The sequence below is a fragment of the Anoplopoma fimbria genome, chromosome 13 (assembly GCF_027596085.1).
Source record: "Anoplopoma fimbria isolate UVic2021 breed Golden Eagle Sablefish chromosome 13, Afim_UVic_2022, whole genome shotgun sequence".
NCBI lineage: Eukaryota > Metazoa > Chordata > Actinopteri > Perciformes > Anoplopomatidae > Anoplopoma > Anoplopoma fimbria.
This window is the reverse complement of record NC_072461.1, coordinates 24,399,119-24,422,365: the sequence shown is the minus strand read 5'-3', so window position 1 is coordinate 24,422,365 and position 23,247 is coordinate 24,399,119. Positions and strand designations below refer to the sequence as shown.

General features: G+C 36.9%; 1 protein-coding gene across 1 annotated transcript in view; it reads right to left on the bottom strand.

Moving 5' to 3' along the window:
- The window catches only part of LOC129100907 (probable phospholipid-transporting ATPase IM), a 48,556-nt gene extending 26,999 nt beyond the window's left edge, over positions 1-21,557 (bottom strand). Inside the window, exons 1-4 of the mRNA XM_054610447.1 lie at positions 21,445-21,557; positions 4,713-4,793; positions 3,924-3,982; positions 1,230-1,343 (exon numbers count right to left, since the gene is read on the bottom strand). Of these exons, the coding sequence (XP_054466422.1) occupies positions 1,230-1,343; positions 3,924-3,982; positions 4,713-4,755 (216 nt within the window). The 5' untranslated portion in view covers positions 4,756-4,793; positions 21,445-21,557. The remainder of the gene's footprint in view (positions 1-1,229; positions 1,344-3,923; positions 3,983-4,712; positions 4,794-21,444) is intronic.
- Between the last annotated feature and the right edge of the window lie 1,690 nt (positions 21,558-23,247).

Genomic DNA, 23,247 nt, shown 5'->3' with positions numbered 1-23,247 from the left:
GTCTACAAGGAAAGCTGCAGGGGGTTTAGCTTCAGAACTTTTTGATCAATATATTGAGCAACATTTGTGTATACACATTTCTGGATTGATCTTGATTTTCTTGATTTTAAGATAAGATAAAGTAAAGTAAGATCAGATAATATGTTATTAATCCCAAACAGAACTGTTCTGCAGAAGTTGCAATACAAAGGGGGAAGCGTGTGAATATTTAGAGTGCATATAAAACAAAATATAAACAAAAACAATATCGGTAATGTGCAAAAATGGTGCAAAAACCAAATGTACACATTATCAGAAATGTTGAAAAAGGGTAAAAGGTTAACAGTGAGGTTCAACTCAAAATATAAATGTTATAAACCGATTTTGCAGATTTACCAAAGAGGATTTGAACGGTCGCATCCTGTTTTGTCTTTCTTTGATTGTTTCTCAAAAACGTGCTTCCAGATTTCAATGAAATGTGGGTGAACATGTGACAAGGAGGAGCTGATTAGTTTTTGATGTGAATCCAAGAACAGTATAACGTTGTTTCCTGTTATTAAATGTGCAATAAAGACACCAGATTGATTCTGATGCATAAAAAGTAGCATATATAAATAAATAAATATATGAAACAGCTGCTTATCATTGACTTTAAACTGCTGTTGTGTTCAGGGTCCTCCTTGACTTGCAACATGACCGTTCTGCACACGATGAGGCAATTTCCTGTCCTGGATATCACACTTCCTTAATTTCACTGCACTTGATTCATGCACATCCTGTTTGGTTTAACACTAAGCTTCACTGCGAAGAATAGCAGTCGATTGCTGTAGATTGTGAATCTTACGACACAGACCGTCAGCGGCCAGCGACAGTTTTATGTTGGGAATATTTTAGTTTTTTGTGTGGTTTTAATTGCATGGAAATTTGTATTTTTTTACATTCTGCATAATAAGTACCTTTACATTTGGTACTTTAAGTATATTTTGACGATAATACTTTTGTGCTTTTACTCAAAAGCATTTTTGAATGCACTCTACTTGTAATATAGTATTTTTACACTGGAGTATTGTAAAGTAAAAGATCTTAAAGTCTTAAAGTAAGCAGCTAACATTACCGGAACAAAGCTACCATTAGTTAACTGGGCATGAAGCTAACAGAACATTAGCAGGGCAAACAAGAAGAAGAATTATTTGCATTTCAAAACATTTTACATATGTTTCATGCAATGTTTGTGCGTTTGTTTCCCTCACCTGGAGCACCAGCAGAAACAGGAAGTAGGCGTTAGCGATCCTCTGGAACTGCTCAAACAGGTTAAGAGGTAGGAAGGTGAAGGGGTTGTACTTGGAGGTCTTGATGGCGTTCGTCTGGAAGAGGTTAAAAACGAGGGAGAGTAAAGTTTAGAAAATATACTTATGGACCCTTTTTAGGATAATTTAAGGGGTATGTTTCAGTGAGAAACTCAAAGGCACTTATTGGTTCTCATGTGAAGTGGAAGGATCTTAAATAAGCATCTGTTTTTTGTGGTTAGTGTGCTGAAAACATTTTGTCCGTGAGAAACTGCAGTCAAAGACCATCAAAACAGGAAATACATTTTTTTGAAGCTGAATGTGGTCAAAAAGTTTTTTAAGATAAAAGAATTCTAGATAAGTCCTTTTAGATAGCAATAAGTAAATAAAACAGACTGGTGGAACAAATACACATACTGTAACTCATCATGTCAGGTCAGTGTGTGCAGCGTGTCATTCTGTGGACAGTGTATATGCGACTCCATAAAACCTTCATTATGGAAATATGGCTCTATGCATCCGGGATGATAAGACAGAATAATGGGGGGGGGAATCACATTCATGTCTTGAACAAATATTTGCTTTTGCTTGTCGTCCTTTGGATATTCAAAAGGCCCGAAAATGTCCTGTCAGGGTGTTAACAGACACACAGATGGACTCACAACAACATTGAATGAGCTACCGCCACCTCATTAAAGTTTAAAAAGCATTTATTTAGCTGGCATAGTTGACACGGAAACAAGTTTTTTAAATATTAACACTTATCTGATGCTGTTTGATGGTGCCAAATCTCAGAAAACAAACTAAATATTGGTTCTAGTGTGTTAGGTTTCAAAGAAAAGCTAAATTAAAGTTGAAAAGGCGTCAATAACGATACAAATGTGTTATATGTGATTAAACAAACTTTTGTTATTGAGTTACACTGAGAAAGGTTACTTATCTTTAGTCTAACCTCACTGATATTAGTCAGCAGCTAAAGTACTTTGTTTCTACTTTATACACATGTTGTGGTGATTATATGATTATCTGGCATCTTGTATGTGAGTAAAAGCCTGAAATAGTGCAGTGAATGTCTTTGAAGTGCATTTCCAGGAAACAATTCTCGGGGGTATATTAAAGCTTAAAACATTTCTTTTGAGGTTATTTTGAGACCAAAACAGACACCAGAGAGCAGATTAGGGCTCCTCGGAAAATTCAAAATGTAATAGTTTATTTGAGAATGAAAGATGTTCGACTGCATGAGAGTCTAATCTGCGGGGAAACATTCGCTCGGTACCAGGTGGATGTTATCAAGAGGCGTTGAGCTCCTCAACAGCCGTCTCAGTTTATCACTCGATCTCTTTACTAACAACAACACCGCCCACAGATTTTGTTCCGACTATAAATGTTTCAATTTACAAAGAGGGGGAAGTGTGTTTACAACCATATTGGTATTTTCCACTAGGTTTATCCCCGCGGAGATGTATGCAGAATGATTTTAACCGATTGAATTAGAGAATTGGAATAATAAGACCATTAGGAAAAATAAGGCACTCATTTTAAATGTGTTTCCATTGCCGTTTTCCACTTTCATTTTTCTTTTCTGGTTTTTCAGTTCCATATTCTGTGTCTTTAAAAGTGCCTACAGTTTGTGTACCTTTATGCATATCTTTATATACTAAAATGAACAGTAAATATTTATTTTGCTGTGTTTATATATTTCTATGCACTATTTTTTTCCCTTGTTTCATTGTTTAACAATTTTAATTTCTTGATCTGTCAGCTCTGCAATGTATGACAATTGCTATTGTTTTTTCTCTTTTTCTGATTCATATTTTGAATTGTCTTACGACTGTTTTGAAGTTGAAGTTTGTTATCTTTATTATCAATTCCCATTTCAGAATATCTATTTATCATTTCAATATCTTCCTTCCTTTTTCTTTTTTTACATTGCATGATATCTTTTTTTTTATTTTTGTACTTTTTAACATACTTTTTATTTACTTTATTTATTCATCCTTTCTAAATAAAATCATCCTGTCTGTATATATAATATTTTAGTTATTGTGGATTTTTAACTTTTTTTACTTATTTAATATTATTTACTATGTTATTACTTATTTACAATATATATATTTTTTTTGATCTTGTTTTTTACTATGTCACTTATGTCACACTCGCACTATCCTCTCTGCTGCTGTAATCCTGCAAATTTCCCCGCTGCGGGACTAATAAAGGATTATTTTATCTTATCTTATCTTATTTTATCTCCATGCAGATTAAAAGTGACACCTCTTAAACACTTCATTAGTAATCCATGCATTCATGTATCTTTTAAGCCTTACAGTTCTACAGAGTTCTGACCTCGACTGCAGCATCACAGAGAACAAACTGAGGAGAATGAGTTTACCCAGAAGACACCTCACCTCTTAGTCACTGGCTGACGTCCAGTCTGCTGATAACAGCCAGACACTCAAGCAGCCAGACACACCCCACATGAGAGTTTCTCTTCTAAATATTTGCACTGCCTGTTATCTGCTAGAAAACTGTTTTGTCCTTAAATTGAGTGGGCTTCATCCTCTGTACATCCTGTTTCTCATTTTGTAGAAGTTCAGAAGAGGACACAACAGAAGCTCACGTTGATGAATTGTGTGAGAGCGAGAGTCACAAACAACTTACTGCGTATATAAAGGAGAGGTTGTACTCGCGGTCGTTGGCGCGGAGTTTCCTCTCCAGCTCTGATATGGAAAGACAGAAAAGAAATTATTGTTATTCATTTACATTCATTTACAAGTGAGTTTAAGGATGTATAATATGGACCTGACCCCATGTAGTAGGGCTTAGTGTACCAACAGAAAAGTCTGCCCATATGTAACATGATTATTTAAAGTGTCTCATCGAAAGTACGTTTGACTTTGTAAAGTGCTCTTAATTTTCCATCCTTTAAAAAGAAAAAAAAAAAAAAAAAAAAAAAGTGATTTATTTGGAATAATAAAAATGTGTGAAAAGTGTTGACAATGTGTGACAAGCAGCTAACGGGTTAGCATTGTCATTGTGAGCATGCTAGATTAGCATTTAGCTAATAACGCAGCCCCTTGTCATGTTTTTTTTTTGATTATTTTTGAGAGAGTCTTCCTAGTTAAACAAAAGTTAAATAAAAACAACATTTGCGATGATGTCCCTGAGCTTTTGATCATATCACATGACCTTCCTCAGCAGATGGAGTTGCCCAGTTGATATTGACTTGAGTACTTTATTCAAAACTTAAATAATAACCTGAATAAATCATTAAAATCCAATAACATCTGAACTTTAAGCATTGTAATGACAACTGGAAGTTCATATAATACGATAGAAAGCTCCAGAACAGCCGCAGAACGGACGTTTTAATTGTAGCGGGACATGTTTTGCCAACTGCTGTCTCCAAGGGTAAATTAAATGTGGAAGTTAATGATGAGTAAAGCTTACCTCTCTCTTTCTTCCTGACACAGTCCACCCCAAAGAACGACATCTTCTCTTCCTCTTCCTCCTGCTATCTATCCATCATACCTATCAGTGAAGAAAAGAAAGCTGTTACATTGTGGCTGAGTCTCCAAATATCTTCATCACCAGGAAATAAACACACACACACACACACACACACACACACACACACACACACCCCACTGCTCACGTCAAACATCAGCTTTCTCTGGAAACTGTACAGTTTAATCGTCTCTGCTGTTAAAGTGAGAATGACTTAATGCCCGCCAGCTGCCATTAGGGCATTTTCCGTAATGTGCCCTATGAGGTAATCATTCCGCAGTCCTATGGCTTTTTTTTTAAAACTAAGGTCAAAGCAGGTTGGAGGTTCCTTTTAAAAATACATTTTATTCCCTGACTGGAAAAGTGTTTGAGAGGAGCAGAGAGGGTGTGAACATCCAAAGAAAGGAGACATTTATTTTTTTAAAATCCACCGTGAAATAATCTTCAGAAAACCATTTCAAACGCTTAGGCTAATCCCTTGTGCTCTGCATGCGTGGGTTTGAATCCCATCCTCCAGTCTAGTTTACTTTAGTCTGCTGTGTGTCAACAAGCAAACACGCTCCATTCCTAACATGAGTCTTGCTTTTTGATTAATTCATTTTAATTGCACTTCCCTTTGTGCTGCTTCAAAGTTGTTATTGTAAGAAAAATTTAAAAAAATAGACTGCTCTTATGTTTATGTCAACTGGCCTCAAAGAAAATATTCAAAAAATGAAGAAAAATAAAATGCTGATGTTGAGTTTTTACGCATTTCATTCAACTAAACATAAAAAACATCTTAATTTGACACTGAAGCAAGCACTCAAAGAATTTGTGTTTCATACAACACATAAGTGAATAAAACTAAGATGCTGAACAAACAGCAAAATAAATTAAAAAAAAACACATGAAGAAAAGAGGAAGGAAATACTTTAAGATTTGTGTCTTTTTATGTTAATTTCACTACATGAGTATTTATCTGCCTTCACTTCCCCTTTTCCATCCTAAATATATTACAGTAGGTTTGCATCAGCCCTTAATGTTTTTCCTGAGCACACTGACTCAGAGGGAGGAGGATCCAGACGTCCACTCACTTCAGCTAAGTGCTCCTTCTGACAGCAGGAGTTGTCCTGCGGTCCGTCTCAGCCGAAGAAATAGCTGCTGGTACACCGCTGTTATTTTAGTGGCTTCACTCTTACAGCACTGACGGCCATCATCAGTGGTCACCTATGGGTGCGCCCGAAACCCAAAGTCTGAATCCAGTTAACGGCTCCAAACCTGGTTCCTCTCCTGGGGTTGCAAACTAAATTGCACCCAGTGGTTGAAAATACATTAACTCAAGTCCTGTACTTAAGTGCACTTTTGACACACTTGTATTTTACTTGAAAGTATTACTATTTCCTGCTGCTTTATACTTCTGCTCTGCTTCATTTCAGGGGGGAAATATTGCACTTTTTTTACAGAGAGAATTTAAGATTTTACATAGAATACCTCATTCAATATGATGAATTTTAACGGATCAAACTACCCAACAGTATGTGAAGTAGTCAAAATGAATGCAAAAACCTAAAAAATCAATACTACAAAAAAAATTAATTAAACACATTCAAAGAAAAGGAAATAAAATATATAAAAATGTAGTTCCACCCTGACTCTTAATTTACTTCCAGGTCAAAATATACAAGATCTACCCTTGAAACTGCTCCTCTTACTCCTACTATTGTACACAGTGATGAAGCGTAAGTAAGTACCTTTACGATACTGTATGTTACAATTTTGACATACACAGTATTTCCGTTTTCTGCTACTTTATACTTCTACTCCACTACATTCCAGAGGGAAGTATTTTACTTTTTACTCCATTACATTTCTTTGATAACTTTTGTAGTAACTGTTTAAATGAAAACACAAATATGCCAATTTGATATGATGCAGCATTAATCTACCAAGTACACAAAGTATCAAAAATCAACATGTTGATGAACTACAACATTAAAACAATCTTAAATGTTTTCCTTTGTGATAAAACCAAAATAATATAATATTCAATAATAATACAAAACTTTGAAAGGAGCCATTCTTCATCATGAATACTTTTACTTTTGATACTTTAAGTACATTTTACTGATAATAAGCAACATCTGTACTTTTACTTAAGCAACAATTTTGAATACAGGACATTTACTTGTAATGTGGTATTTTCAGACCATCGTATTTCTACTTTTACTTAAGTACAGTACTTTAGTAAAGTTCAAAACCGAGTACTTTGGTATGTCGCAACAATTAGAAAGTGATGTCATTACATGAAAAACATCTTGCCATATCGTTAAGAGGATCTTTTAAAATTAGAAAAATTCCCCAGAGAAAATAATTTAATGAAATGCAAATTGTGTGGGGAAAGGTGTATGCGTCAATGCATGTGTTTGTGTGTGTTTGTGTGTGTGTGTGTGTGTGTGTGTGTGTGTGTGTGTGTGTGTGTGTGTGTGTGTGTTGAGGATTTCCATACAGGAAGAGGTGGCTTTTTGAGCATTGGTTGCCACAGTGACGTCAGCACTGGAACTATAAATATCAGCCACATGTGTTTGTTGAAGAATGTGTGTGTTTTAACAGTAATGCCAAAGGCTCTGGAAAACACACACACACACACACACACACACACACACACACACACACACACACACACACACACACACACACACACACACACACACACACACACACACACACACAAGACAGTGTGTTGTTTGTTATTGTTTTCATGTGTGTGTGTGTGTGTGTGTGTGTGTGTGTGTGTGTGTGTGTGTGTGTGTGTGTGTGTGTGTGTGTGTGTGTGTGTGTGTGTGGTGTGTGTATTTGTGTCCACATGTTTCGTCTGGTGTTTTTCTGGGTTTCTTTTGTGAACCTACATAACATTTTAACACAACTATACAAAGAGAATAAATGTAACTTGTAACCGCCCACCACATGTCCACTCTTAGACTCTCCATAAAAAAAACTCAAAAGCAAACAGTCCATCTATTCATTCACTTAAATGAACCACCCAGTTTACTCCACAGCCAAGCACACAGTCATGTGACCCGACAGCGAGTGGCATTTAAACCCACTGCAGTCATCGTGAAGATTTAACGAGGCGTTGGGGAGTTGCTTTGGGAGTTTCACGCTCTTGGTTTTGGCAGATACTCTGACTTTCCAGGCTTTTCTTCAGCACAGAGACAAAACTGGGCCCAGTGAACTAGTTATGGAATCACTGGGAACAAAACACAGCTGTTGAGAAACGTGAAAGTTATTCTAGAAGTGCTTTTTACCTGCATGTAACATCTCCTTTATTGGTAAACTTTTTTAACACAAGAGTCAGTGTCAGTTAAAGGAAAATGCTGGTTCAACACATGATCAAAAACAACAATTAAACTTTAGTACAAAGTATTTCCACTACCTGATGTATCTTGTAAGTTAGTTCGAACAGATGTGGACTCGACTTGAGTCCCTGTTTGGATGACTTGCAAATTGACTTGACAGGAAATGAATGCATGAGACTCGACTTGGAAGTTAAAGACTCATGACTCCTTCAGATGAAGACTCAAAAGACTTGTAGATGATCATTCGTCAGTTTAAATATTAAATATAAGTGTCTTTATAGTGTCTTTATAACGTTACCTGGTTTGCAGGTTAACTGATCAGGCTGTTCTCATCAAGCATTCGCAGCTATACCTACGATACATAATGCGCCGTAATCCCTAGATATCCCACAAAAGTATTTAGTATGTGATCCACGTAATTATGAGCAAGGAAGTATAAAGACGGCAAAATCACACAGAGCGGGCGGGTTGGGAGGTGGATGGGACCAACAACCAGCGACCTTTCAGTCATGAGACCACTGCTGGTGCCAGATGTGAAACAAGATTTCAAGTTTGATTTATTTGATACGTAACTTGCATACTTCAGTGACGGCACTTCTGTGGTTATTTTAACCCAAACGACCATCTTCTCCAAAACATAATTCAGTACTTTTGTTGCTTGAACCCAATCAAGTATATCATGATCTTTTCTTAAAACTAACAAAGTATTTCACAATATTTTCCTCAATCTTACTAAGTACTTTAGTTGCTTAAACCTAACAAAGTATTTCACAATATTTTCCTCAATCTTACTAAGTACTTTAGTTGCGTAAACATAACCAAGTATTTCACAATCTATTCCTAAGTATTTCAGGACCGTTTCCTAAACCTCACTAAGTACTTTTGTTGCCTCAACCTAATTAAGTATATCAAGATCTTTTCCTTGACCTAACCAAGTAATTCACGATATTTTCCTAAAATTAACCAAGTACTTTTGTTGTCTAAACTTAACTAAGTATTTTATAATCTTTTCCTAAACCCTAACTTAAATGTTTCCTGTGAAGGCGGAAGTTTACATTACATTACATTACAGTCATTTAGCAGACGCTTTTATCCAAAGCGACTTACAGTCAGTAGTATATTACATATCATTCACCCATTCACACACTGATGACAGGCTACCATGCAAGGTGCCACCATCAGACTCTAACTAACATTCATGCAACATCCAGTCCACACCGATGGCAAGCCTTCAGGAGCAACTTGGGGTTAAGTGTCTTGCCCAAGGACACATTTATTTTGAAAAGACTGTCTGCATGTAATGAGCAGAAATTGACACGCGTTGCTGGACGCTTGGAGGAAAATACACGAAAAACTAGCAGTAACTTTTCATGAGAAATAATTCAAAACATTATATGAGGATACGTTGATGTGCCTGTGCCATATGTGAAAATCTATTTCGTTTTTTTTCACATATGAACAAAAAAGGCAGACTGCTGAATGCATGACCTGCTCATCAAACATTTCGAAGGCCAAGAGGTTTGTCTCGGCCTCAAGCCAAAGTTTTTTATAACCACATAGTTGGAGAGGATTATTCTGCTTATATGACTTCTAAATGATAACAGAAACCAGCCGTCTGTTTCTAAATGGAGTAAGCCTGATTTTAATACTCCGCCAAGGATGAGGAGCTGTAACCAGAAACAGATTTCCAGCTTTGAGTAATAACTCAGAATGATGATGAAGATGCTACCTGCAGATAATTAAGGATAAACTTGTCGGAGGGGATTTTTGCAGGCCAATTTTTACGTTCCTTCCACGCTACGTCGCCAGAAACTCTGACAACTCTGACAACTCTGGCTCAATTCTTGCAGGAAGAATGTTTGCTCTCTTTTTTTCTTTTGTACCTTAAAGTAATCACTGTTTGTCCAACCAAATCTGATCTCTGTCTTATATAATGAATCGCAGCCCTAGTGTTATCAGTAAAATGTACTTAAAGTATTAAAAGTAAAAGTACTCATTGTGCAGAAAAATGTGTTTTAATATTCTATATGATGTTTCTGGATCACTGATGCATTCATGCGTTTGTTGCATTTGACTGCTGTATATGTTTTTAACTCCTTTATATGCTGTTGGGTAGTTTAATCTACAGAAATGCATTATATTCTATAAGATCATCATGTTTGTATCATGTTTGTTTTCAGCTTTGTGACGATGCATTTTTCTTCTGATCCAGGAGGCTTTTTAAAAAGTTGATGCAGCTTAACAGGGAGGAGAGTTTTCTCAACACATGAAGGAACACTTCATCCGTCAGTTCACAAAACATTCACCATCAACACATCTGGAGAAACGTGGTTTTCACTGGACAGGAAGGGGATGAAGACTGTGATCTGTAAAGTAACTAAAGCTGTCAGATAAATGTAGTGGAGTAAAAAGTACAATATTCCTCACTGAGATATAATGGAGTAGAAGTATAATGTTGCATAACATGGACATACTCAAGTAAAGTACAAATACCTTGAACTTCTACTTAAGCACTGTACTTGAGTAAATGTACTTAGTTACCACCGCTGGTTGTGGGAATGTTTAAGTACCTATAAAATAACTTACTTAAAAATTCCTTTTTAATATAAAAATAATTATGCAGACAATTTTTCAAATTTAGGTGCCACAATTTGAGATTTTTTTTCTCAACTGTTCCATGCAGCCATTGACTTCTATTTCTTTTCTGTGCAATAAGACGATGATCAGACTCACACATGCAACGTGATCTGTCTTTCTGCATTCATTGTATGAATTTACTGTCCTCAGTGTTATAAGTGTAGATTCATATGGAGGAACTTTGTATTACCTCACAACTAAAAATAAATGCAAACTTGATGTTCATTGCAAACAGATTCAACAAAACAAGCAAGTTACAAGAATCTGCCGATTCATTTTTATACCATGCAAAAAACTCAATGGAAGCCAATTTCAGATTTTATAAAAAATTGTTTGGTGAAAAGTACGATAACATCTCTAAAAGCACCATAGTATGGTTTGCAAAATGGTGAGCAGTGTATGTGATTAGGCTTATACATTAAAAACATGTAAAGTCTTTTAAGATCTCATTAAACATGACAAACTGTAAACATCATACTTATAGCGAAAAAAAATCTTGGATAAAATGTCCTTTAAAACGTTTTTACTTTTATTTTTTTTATCTATTTCCATGGAGATGTTTACCTGCGGTGTATAAATAAGTCAGAAAGTAAAAAAACGGTTTCACACTTAGCTTTAAAACCACAATGGGAAAAAACAAGTGGGTCTCGAATCAGAAAACATTGTGGTTTACCAATAAAAGAAAACTGTCATGCTTAACCTAAACGTCCTACTTCTCTGCATCTGCTTTTATTTCCTCACACACACACACACACACACACACACACACACACACACACACACAGAACAAACACACACACACGCACACAACCGTTTACTCTCTAAAGTGCCGTCAACAAACACTGGAATTAATGCTGTTCCAGGCGGACAAAAGGTGCAGTAACAGTATCCCAGTGTCACGGCCACCTGTGACTGGCAAAACAGGTCAGAGGTCATTAGATGAATGGGTGTCTTGTCCGATTAGTGATCTCTGGTTTCTCAAACTGAACAGTGCTCTATTATCAAAACTGACTGCTTGTTTGCAGCTGAAAGAAACTACCTTTTCCTCTGAGTGTGTGTGTGTGTGTGTGTGTGTGTGTGTGTGTGTGTGTGTGTGTGTGTGTGTGTGTGTGTGTGTGTGTGTGTGTGTGTGTGTGAGAGGCCTTTTGTGATAAAAAAAAGAAAGAGGGTTATCCTTCTATTTACTCCAACAACAGCAGACATTATACATCGTAAGAACATTATATAAATTACAGGATGGTGAAATCTTAATATCCACCATTATAGGATACATTTTCAGCAAATTCAGTTGAGATTTATGGTTAAAATAAAGTAAAATATGCAAGTAAATACCTGACAAATGAATGTCCTTTATCACACTATTGATAAATATCCTGTTAATCCAATATTGCCTCGTATTAAATCAGTCCTGCCTTTTCGATTTATAACATTTCTATTAATTCAAAAATCATATTTTAGTATACGTTATGTAAACTCAACCCTTTACAGGAATAGTTTGACATTTTGGGAAATATGCCTTTTTGCTTTCTGTCTGAGAGTTAGATGAGAGGATAAATAATCTCATATCTGTAGCGTAAAGACTGGAAGAAAGGGGAAACAGCTGTCCGAAGTTCAGAAATATTACAACTCCCCAAAAAGATGTATCTCACATTCAAGGGGGAAAATGACAAGTCATTTCAACTATTTTCATTTTGTATAATTGTGTAGCATTAAAAAACATGGAGTCTGGTTTGAATAACAGCCAGACAGTGAAAAATAATACATCTTTAAAGCTATTTCAGGGGAGAACTGCATGTTAATGGCCTTACATATTTGGTCACTTAGCATAATAAACTAACCATCATAATTAGCTTTGCTCTATCTCGCATGAAACATGCTGCAGTCCAGCCCGAACCAGTTTAAATCCAACTTGACCCACGTCCAAACCACTGCTCTTATCAAACAATTACACAAGTACAATGACGTGAAACGGACCAAGAACAACAGTTCTCACAGCGATGCACTGTTTGACTCTAACAACGCCACTAAATAGTTGAAACAACTGGGGAAAGATTGGAGTTATTGTGTAACAGTTTTCTGTAGATCAGCCAGTCACACAATGACGTAGAGTAACAGATAAGCCGACGAGCACAGCTGCTGCGTTTTCAGCATGTTTCCCCTCCGTGTGTGTTTTGTCTGATAGCAAACAGAGCTCTGGATTAATGAGGTCTACTCTCCAGGAGGACGAGGAGAGAAAGGTGTGCAGGGGAGAAAAGAGTTGACTTGTTTTTTTTGTGTGTTTCCAAGACGAGATGTGAGGAGTCCAACTTTGTAAGAGTTGCTCCAGTGGAGAGACGCTTCATGGGTTCTCGAGCTTTTTTGAATAAACAAAGAGCTGTAGGTAAACTTTAAGGGCTTCTAAGGCTTCAAACATTAATGGCATGAATGGATTCAGAAACAATGGGCCCCTGAGCACCGATTTAAGTGGCCCCCCAACCCCCCCCTACATACGAGCAAAATACTTAGACTAAAAGAAAAACCTACAGCAATCATTGTGTGCAATTTTTTTAGTTATTTGTCATCTTCTCGTGGTCATTTTGATGTCTTTGTTTGTTTTGAGTCTCTTTGTAGTCATTTTGCATCTTTATGGTCATTTTGTATCTCATTATAGCCATTTTGAATCCTGTTGTAATGGCTTTATTTTCATGACTCTTTGTTGTCATTTTGCATCTCTTTGAGGTCATGATGTGTCTCTTTGTAGGCATTTGAGTCTCTGTGGACATTTTGAATCCCTCTGTGATCATTATGCATCTTTGTGGACATTTTGAATCCCTCTGTGATCATTATGCATCTTTGTGGTCATTTTGCATTCCTCTGTGATCATTATGCATCTTTGTGGTCATTTCATATCTCTTTATAGCCATTTTGCATCCCTATAATGTCTTTGTTTTTATGGCTCATTGTGGTAATTTTGCATCTCTTTTAGGTCATTGTGCTTCTTTATGTTCATTTTGAGTCTGTTTATGGTTATTTTGCATCTGATTGTGGTCATTTTGTGTCTCTTTGTGTGTCCCATAATCATTGTGTCTCTCTTTGTGGTAGTTTTTGAGTCTCTATGTAGTTGTTATCCATCTCTTTTCTCTTTTTTTTTGTCGCTTTGAAGATATTTTGCATCCCTTTTATAGTGCAATGTGTTTTACGTCTCCTTGTGGTCATTTTGTGCTGAATACATTTGTAGTGTCTTTGTTTTTATTTCCCTTTGAGGTCATTATGCGTTTTCATGGTCAGTTATTATCTCTTAATAGCCATTTTGCATTCCTTTGATGCATGAAACTCAAATAAACCTTCCAGATATATTTGTTTAAAAACTTTAAAAGCGCTTATTTAAATCTCAGAAAGGTCCTCTACAATACAAAGTCTTGGTTTGGTTTTCAGAGTGCTCAGCTTTCCAAAATCCACCAGCCTAGATTTTCTGTCTAATCTCTATCAACAGGTACTTGTCTTATCAGGCTGCTAGCTAATAATAGCTGGAAGAGCACACTGTATTTTTCAGAGCAACTAAGCAAGAAAGCCACCTATAGAGAGAAGCAGAGCTGCAACAAAAAAATAAATATTAACTATTTTCATAATGAATTGATGATTTCAGTCTTTTTTAAGCAGAAATGACAAACGTGACAGTTCTCCAAAGGGAGAACTGCAAACTGAAGATCTTTGGATTTTCAAAAGAAGAAGTTTGATGATGAACCAAAATATCGGTCAAGTCGTCCAGAAAATAATCTGTAGATAAATCAATCATGAAAATAGTTAACTTTCATCATTACTGTGTCAGTCATCTCCTCTCTGTGGATTACACAGTGCATCCTGTATAGTTACTGAATATTTCAAATGATTGGCTACGACAAAGGAAGGCAGAGGAGGAACAGTAGCACAGAATCAAAACTGAAAATCCCTATAATGTCTTTGTTTTTATGGTTCATTGTGGTCATTTTGCATCTCTTTTAGGTCATTATGCCTATTTGTGGTTGTTTTGAGTCTATTTATGGTTATTTTGCACAGTGCATCCTGTATAGTTACTGAATACTTCAAATGATTGGCTACGGCAAAGGAAGGCAGAGGAGGAACAGTAGCACAGAATCAAAACTGAAAATCCAACCGGATCAAAGCTTTCACCGTCTAAAATTGATTATCTAGATTTTCTATCTGGCTAAAAGTATTTATAAGTAAACCTCCCTATTGTATAAACTGCACCTGCAACTGTTGAGTTTGCAAAACACTTAAAATTGGGCGTCTGTGTTGTTTCTCTATATCTGCCCCCAGATTTCAGTCTGTTACATTGACTCAACAATTGCAGGAAGTAGCACTGATTGTGAGTTCTCGCTAATTGCCCCCAAAAGTCAGCGCGCGGACATTGTGCCATGAAAGAAACGGGGCTGTGAGCAACTTCAGGGGGATTCTGAGATAAATAAATTCTGACGTCATATACAATTCACTTTGTTACATAAACTTTGTATGACATATACAAAGTCGTAGAAAAGTTGGTACAAACTTTAGTAATGATGTGTCCGTCTAAGTTTAAAATCTTGGGTTAAAAGATTGAAAATAAACAAGCAGGAATGGAATTTATCCAACACACAAAAACTGCCAAGTACCAAAAGATGGAATTAAATGCTTGGTCAAATTCTTCGTCCTGTTTTCCTCATTTTAATTTCAGTAATTTTATAAAGATAGAAGTTATTTTACAACTACTTTACATTAGGGCTGCAACTTATACGTTTTTTTGTCGACAATTAATTGTTGTTGACATTCAAAATCCAAAAGATAATCAATTCAGCATCATAGGAGACAAAGACAACGAGTAGAATTTATCATTTAAGAAACTGGAACTAGGTATTTTTGTCATTTCTACTTTAAGAAAATGACTTAAAAGTAAATTTGATCATGAAAATAGTTGTTGATTTATCGTGGATTATCTTTTAAACACTAATGCTATTAGAAGATTGGTTTATTTCCTGAAATAAAATAAAAAAATTCAGCTTTTAAGGACAATTCAACAACAGAATGCTGCAAAAGTATAAAGCAAACAGAAACTATTTTTGAGCAGCTAAAGTAAAAGCCTACATGTATTATTTTTCTCTAACAAAGGATTATCTAGGTCATACATTAAGTACAGAAATGAGTAAAACTTTCACTCTGCAGAGGGCTATGGATTTCACCTGCCCAAAGTTCAACCACATCTCAACAGAAACTCTCCCTCTCACAGTCAGATCTCTGCGGTGGAGGACTAGTCGGTTGGAGGTGTTTTGGGAAAACCCACTTTTTGCAGAGTACATGCTAACTGCTGCTGAGCTGCCTGAGTTTATGACCCAAAGAGCCCGATGGCCGACTGTCACCGTGGTGTTTCAGCACTCTAAAGCTACGTCTTTACAGAGCAGATGCAGCACTTTAAACAGTACTTTGTCTCTACACAGGATGCTTTCAGGGGCAGTATGAGTGTAGGTCACCTGTGTTCTGGAAGCACCTCAGAGCACAACATCAATCAGTGTAGTTGCACACATAAAACAGAAGAAAATAGACTTAAAATGACATTTGGGGTCACATTTATCAACCCAGTCTCCTACAAAATGACGTTCCCATACAACTAAACATCATTCTAAATGAGGTCTCAAAGGAAATTCATTTTCTTCCAGATAAGTATAGAAACAACAACAAAAAACTGCTATTTATAACAACAGAATTTTTTGTAGACCAATTTGTCCTTTGTACAAATAAAGTTGTGTTTTGTGCAGTCAGTTAGAGTTTCTTTAGTGTCAAATGTATCTCATAGCCGGAGGATGCTGAGCCGAGGCACAGCTTTGGGTTCCTGGGTGGGGGGCTAATGGTCTCTTCTGTTCTCCTGTTTTCTGCGCCACTAAACCACACTGACCATATTTGTTTAAGCTTGTTGGTTGTTCTGTTAATATAGAGCCTCAGTTATGAACCTTGACCATAAAAGACAAAAACACTTTAATGGGCGGTCCTGAACAAGTCCTCCCTTTCTGCATTAAGTCTCTATTTGGATTCTGTAGTTGCAGCCAACACATATTGTCTTACTTAGTATAATGTGAATTATTTCATTTAATTTCGTAATAATTGCATTGGTGGAAAATAAGTAAGTGCATTTAATCAAGTGCTGTAGTTAAGCACAAGGAACTTGTACTCTACATGAGTGGTTCAAATTCCTCTACAATTATATGACAGATGTGGTTACAAATAAAGATTTTACATTAAAAACATGTGATAGGCTTATAAAATACAGTGCAAAAACTATTCCGTAAAAAAAATGGTGACTTGCTTGATGATTATATGTTGTTAGCAGTTCACTTCTAAACTTGTTACATGGATGGAATAAAATAACTGTTTGAGGATAAACAGAGGTACAATTAAAATATTGCATAAAAGATAGTATTAGGAAAAATAAATAAAAATGAATACAGTTTTGTGTATGAGAACTTTGTTTTTTCTTCTTTCTTCTAACACAAATCATCTCACGACATCTCTGATTTATCTTCTGACCAGTGATTGAAGAGGAACCTTATTCACACATTGGCACGTAGTCGGTGTCAGCGTTCATTATCACAATCTGAATTGTTTACAGTGAATTAAAGACACAAAGAGGTATGGGTTTTGGGGTTTGACTAACTAAGCAATTTCACAAGATTTTGGACCATTATCGATAACAGGCAAAAAGCTTAAGACAACACTTGTGATAGTTAGAGAATTATTTCATTATTTGCACATATCACAGTCTTCATCTATCGTTTAATTCTTCTGGAAAGGTTTTCCTGTAAAATCATATTCTGTGAATCAAAAGAGCAGATTCAAAAAACTTTGAAATAATGTTTAAATATATATGTTCCCCTCATGTCGTCCAAATGCTGTTTGTTTTTAATGGGGCTGTGGCCAATGATTTTGAAACGTCCAGAGAAACCCTAATATTAAGAGATAGAAAAGAGTACCGGCAGCTTTTGAGAAATGCCTGTGTGCAAATTAAAGTCACAGCCACTTCCAGGCTTTGACTTTTTGTGACCCTTTGGGAGAGGCCTGAGCCCTATGTCAACCACTAAAAAACTACTTAACTGCATATAAAGTAGTTAAAACGACAGCGTATCAGTCACAAAGGGCAGGTACTTTGAGTTATGTACTTTTGAATGCATAACTTTAACTTTTAATGGAGTATTTTTACATCACAGTGTTGGTACTAATGGTTTTACTTCACAGCGGAGCACAAAATCAGCTTGTATCTAACCGACAACTAGGTTGAATAAACAAACAGAAGCCAACATACGGACCGTGTCGTTGGTTACTGATTAATGAATTACTGTGTGAACCTGTGATCACAGGACAAGTTTCTGCTCACAAACCTCATTTCATCATTTACTCTGATTCATGTCTGAAATAAAATAATTTGCCTTTTTTTAAGAACATTATAAAAACTGAACTGATTTGTGACTCTGATGCAGGAAATGGAGCCGGCACCTGTTAGGGCCTCTTTCTCCACCGATGATGAGCATTAACAAAGACCAGAATGAGAAAAGTGAGATGCAGTTATGACACGAGGGGACAATGCAGCGCGGAGTCGCAAGCGCCGCACCAAAAGACCCGAACAATCGACCTCTGAATAATTCACCTGACCTCTCGGGCCCCGGGGCCACTCCTCCTCTCACCTTACCTGATAAAACCTCTGACATTTTGATTGACCTTTTATGCTTATTAATCTCCTCAATGCACCACAAAGACTCGTATCAATCTAGCAGCGTACGACCTTCAAGCTGCAAACACAAACCCCAGATTAATTTGTGCTACTGGCTGGAAGTCATTGAGATAAGATTCAAGGATTTAACTTAAATGACCTCTTGTCAGTGTCAATGCACAAGTCTTTCTTTCTTACTAACTGCCTTTAACACACACACACAGACACACACACACACACACACACACACACACACACACACACACACACACACACACACACACACACACACACACACACACAGACACAATCTGTCTCTATATCTGACTCCTGCTTCTTTAACGCTTCCTCATTTATTCCTCATTCAGCAGCGTGTTGCTTTTGTAAAATACTTCTCCTCATTAGGTTTTAATCTCATTCATGTTTGTCACATTTACAGTTTTTCTTATCTATTTTTGTTGCTTGTCTTTATTTGTTTTTGCGCTTCAGATCTTTGGTTCAGACTGAAATATCTCAACAACGGCTGGATGGATAAACATGAAACTTTATGCGTACATTCATGTTCCCCTGAGGTTAAATCTTAGCGACAACATGAGTCTCACAATTGTGTTTTTTGCGTGAAATGTCAAGCTAACTATGGATGACATGACATTTAGAACAGACATTCATGTTCCCCTCGGGATGAATCGTAGGGACTCACCATGTTAGCACGCTAACGTTAGCATTTAGCTCATAGTAGTGCTTCGTAAAGCCTTGGACTTATTTCAGTCTTGTTTCTTAATTTATTTATTTTTATATTTTAACAATTAACTTAACTTTGAATGCATTGTATTTTGTCTACTAGACCAGAACGGTTACCCTTTCATCCTTTACATCTGAGTCTGTCTGTGTGTTCTTCGCATATCTCGAAAACTGTAAATCTGATCTACTTCACACCTAGGGCATGTTTTGCTGAAGACCACATGGAGAGCAGTGTGGAATTTGGTGCAATTTGGACCGACGACACATTCAAGTTTGATAAACTTTGAATGAACGAGCGAACAGCCAGACTTTTTGAGTACATGTGTCAAAGTGTGTACATGTAGAAAGGTATATATATTGGTATGCTGTGCGCGTATGTATGTATAAGCAGGTGGCTAAATATGTAGTGCATATATATATATATATATATATATATATATATAAGCATGTATGCATGTATGGGTTAGGGTAGGTGTATATATGTTGACATAGGTAAAGCTACTAGCTAATCTATTGATACTATCATTACTGCTTATATTTTTATCATGTGCCTCTTTTAAGGTTGAATGTCGGTTATGTTAAAAATGTAAAATAACATAAAAAGTGAATGATCATGTTCAGAGAGATGCTAGTTTTGCTAGAGATGCTTTTTGCCTGTTTTAGTATAAAAGGTGTGAAAACGAGGCTCACCACTGAGGCTTCCAGATAAGAACACACAGGCTTCCTTTTCTCTGTAAGTGACGCTGTATGAAGATATCAATCAGGTTGAGAGTGCTTAGAAAAAGAAAACAAACAGGGTGATAGCTCGAAGAAGAGAAGCAGATGTTTGGCTTCAGGTGACACTTGGATGTAACTTCAGTGTAAACACAGCTCAGATGACAGAGCAGCACACAAACATAGTGATGATTGTATAAAGACACGTAAAACTAAAAAGTCATATAAAAGCTTCTTATTTCAGACATTTCAGGGGACCATGAACTTTTTGACAAAGTACATTAACTTTGCTGTAAGTTAAGTTAAGTACTTGTACTTTACTTGAGTGTTTTAATTTTCTACTACTTTATACTTCTCTGCTGTATTTCAGAGGCAAATATTGTACTTTTTACTCCACTAGATGTATTTGACCTACTTTGCAGATTGAGATATATAACACAAAACATAAATAATGAGCCATTATTATAGATTGAGCTACACAGCAGTATATAAAGCAGTACAAACCAGCTCCACCTTTACCAGCATTAACACAAGTCTGCTAAGACATCAGCGCAACGATAATTAAAACTCAATAATATATATGCTTCTGAAATAAGCCGTTCTGCATAGTGAGTACTTTAACTTTTGGTACTCTAAGTATATTTTGATGTCAGTATTTTTTTACCTTGAATGCAGTACTTTTACTTGCCACAGACATTTTTTTTACACTGTGGTGTTCTTTTATTTAAATTGAAGGTATGAGTACTTCTTCCATTCTTGTGTGTTATAGAGTAAATGTGTCCTTTAAGTCTAATGGCCATAAAAACGAGTATCATCAAACTACTGTACTGTCTGAACAGAAACACAACACCATCTAATCTACAATGATGAAGAAATGACTCATCACTGCTAAACCACACAGTTATTATTCATGTGAACATAGTTTGCAATTTCCCCACAAGCAACAGTGACGTCATCTCCACCTAAAAAAATAAAACACACACACACACACACACACACACACTACAGACTACAACCTTCATTTCTGAGCAAAAGTATGAATTGATTAAAAAAAAAAAAAAAAAAAAAAAAAGTTTTGACAACAGAACAATCCAGCACAAAAACAACAAAACACACTATGAGAGTAAAAAAAAAAAAAAAAAAAGAATAAAGTTTGTGTTGCAAGGAGGAAGTTTTTGGAGAACTTTGAACCAACTTTAAAACTACAGAAGTACTCCGTGGAGTTGTTGTGGAAATCCACCCACCATGAGTTGTTTTTGAGAGTGAAAAGGAAAGTTTCCCCCCCAGACCCACAAACTTTAACTCACTCTTTCATTATTTCCGTTACTTTCTGAGGAGACAGAGAGTGAGGAGACACCGCACACCCTTCATTCACTACAGCTTCCTGTTCGCCTCTCTGCCAGCCTTTCTCTCTTCCTCCTCCATCTCTTCCCTTTTCTCTCCCCCCACCCTAATTCCATCTCGGCATGTCACCCACCTTCCCCCTCGCTTCACCTTGCCGCACCCCCTCCAAGGTCACCCAAACACCGCGTCTTCTTACCGTGCGTAACTGGATCCGTGAGTCCTGAGTCCTGAAGCTTAAAACAAAAGGTCCCGGAGAGAAAAACACCAAAATCTCCCAACTGTGGGGAGAAACGAGGGCTAATGTTGTCCCTCCAGGCTTCCCCCACCTCCTGCCTCCTCTCCCCTCCCTCTCTCAGGCTCTCCCCTCCTCTCATTTTCCTCCACTCCTCCCTCCCTTCCTTCACTCCCCCTCCTTAGTTTGTTAAAGTTCTGTTCTTGGCATGAAAACATGAAAACCTATATTAACAAAACAAAAAAAACATTAAGTGCGAGCAAGAGTGGAGTAAAGTGGTAATTAAGAAGTTTGAGGCAACTATGACCCCTAGTGACCTCAGAAATGAAACAACCGCACACACTTTAACAAGCGTGCCGCAGTGGTTTAAGTGCTAATTTGGAGGCATACTCTGTGCAAAAGTACTTGCTCAAGAACTGTACTAAAGTACAATTTTGAGGCACTTTAAGTATTTCCATTGTATGTTACTAACTACCACTCTACTACATCTGAGAGGGAAATCTTGTGCTTTTTACTCCACTGCTTTTACGGAAATGAAAGTCTCTGGAGACCCACAAAGGTTTTTTTAATGACCCTGGCTGATTAGACCTTTAATCAGGTGTAGATTTGGAGGAGCTTTGCTATTTAAAGAAGTGACTTCTCTAAACTTTATGAGTTAAGGATACAAACTGTGTGAGTTCTCAACACAACAGAATCAATAGACAGACGAAGGAGATGTCAATCAAACACACGAGCTGAATTTGACATGTTACAAGTAAAAGCAATGCATTGGAAATGTCACTTAAGCGGCTTAAATGGAAGTGACAATACTTGTTTTTTTCCCCAACAAAACAGTCCCAAACTCGCAATCATTAAAAAATGGGTTCAAATAATAAAAAAAATATATATAAAAAAAAAAGAAGTGGCTCTTTACGTTTTAGAAACTGAAAACAGGAAATGACAGAATTTTTTCTGGAAACAAGTGCAACTGAAACATGACAAGCAGCCTTAACTTGACACTATTTTTTATATTAGAGACCACAAGACAAAAAGGTTTATCTTTTAACACTGTGTTGAATATAATATACGTTTTGTATGCAACATCTTAAACTCTAAAGTAACTGGTAACAATCTAGCGATACAGTTGTCAGATAAATGTAGTAAAAAGTACATTTCCCCCTGATGTGTAGTGTAGTAGAAGGCTCTTTACTGTTTACTTTAACTGCTGTACTCTCACAGGATTATCATAGCTTACTTAATTGTATAATATTATAGCATAAAATGGAAATACGAAATGAAAGTTCAAGGACTAAAAATGTTTTCTTAAGCACATTGCTTGAGTAAACGTATTCCACACAGACTGTAACGGTGTGGTGTGGACCCAGAAGCAGCGCGACAGACACAGAGCAGTGAGAAGCTTTATTCCAGGCAGACACAAACGGCAGGAAACCAGGAACCAGCCGGCTCACACCAAGAAGTCAAGCCGGGGATGAGCCAAACAGCCACGGGATCAGGCAGACAGACACCAGAGAGAGCGGAGGCTAGACTCGTGGTCGGGGACGGAAGGCCGAGTGGTTTACCGGGGCAGAGGCAAGTCGGAGAAGTCCAAACAGGCAGGGTCGGCTACGGGAAATCAGCCCGAGGATGAATGTGGGGGAAAGTCTGGCGAGGTGCGGAGAACGATCTGGCAGTGAGTGTTTGTGAGACTGGGGTTTAAATACTAACGCAGCAGAGTGGGCAGGTGAGAGTGATTGTGCTGATGAGGTGGGTGGGGCTAACAGGTGTGCT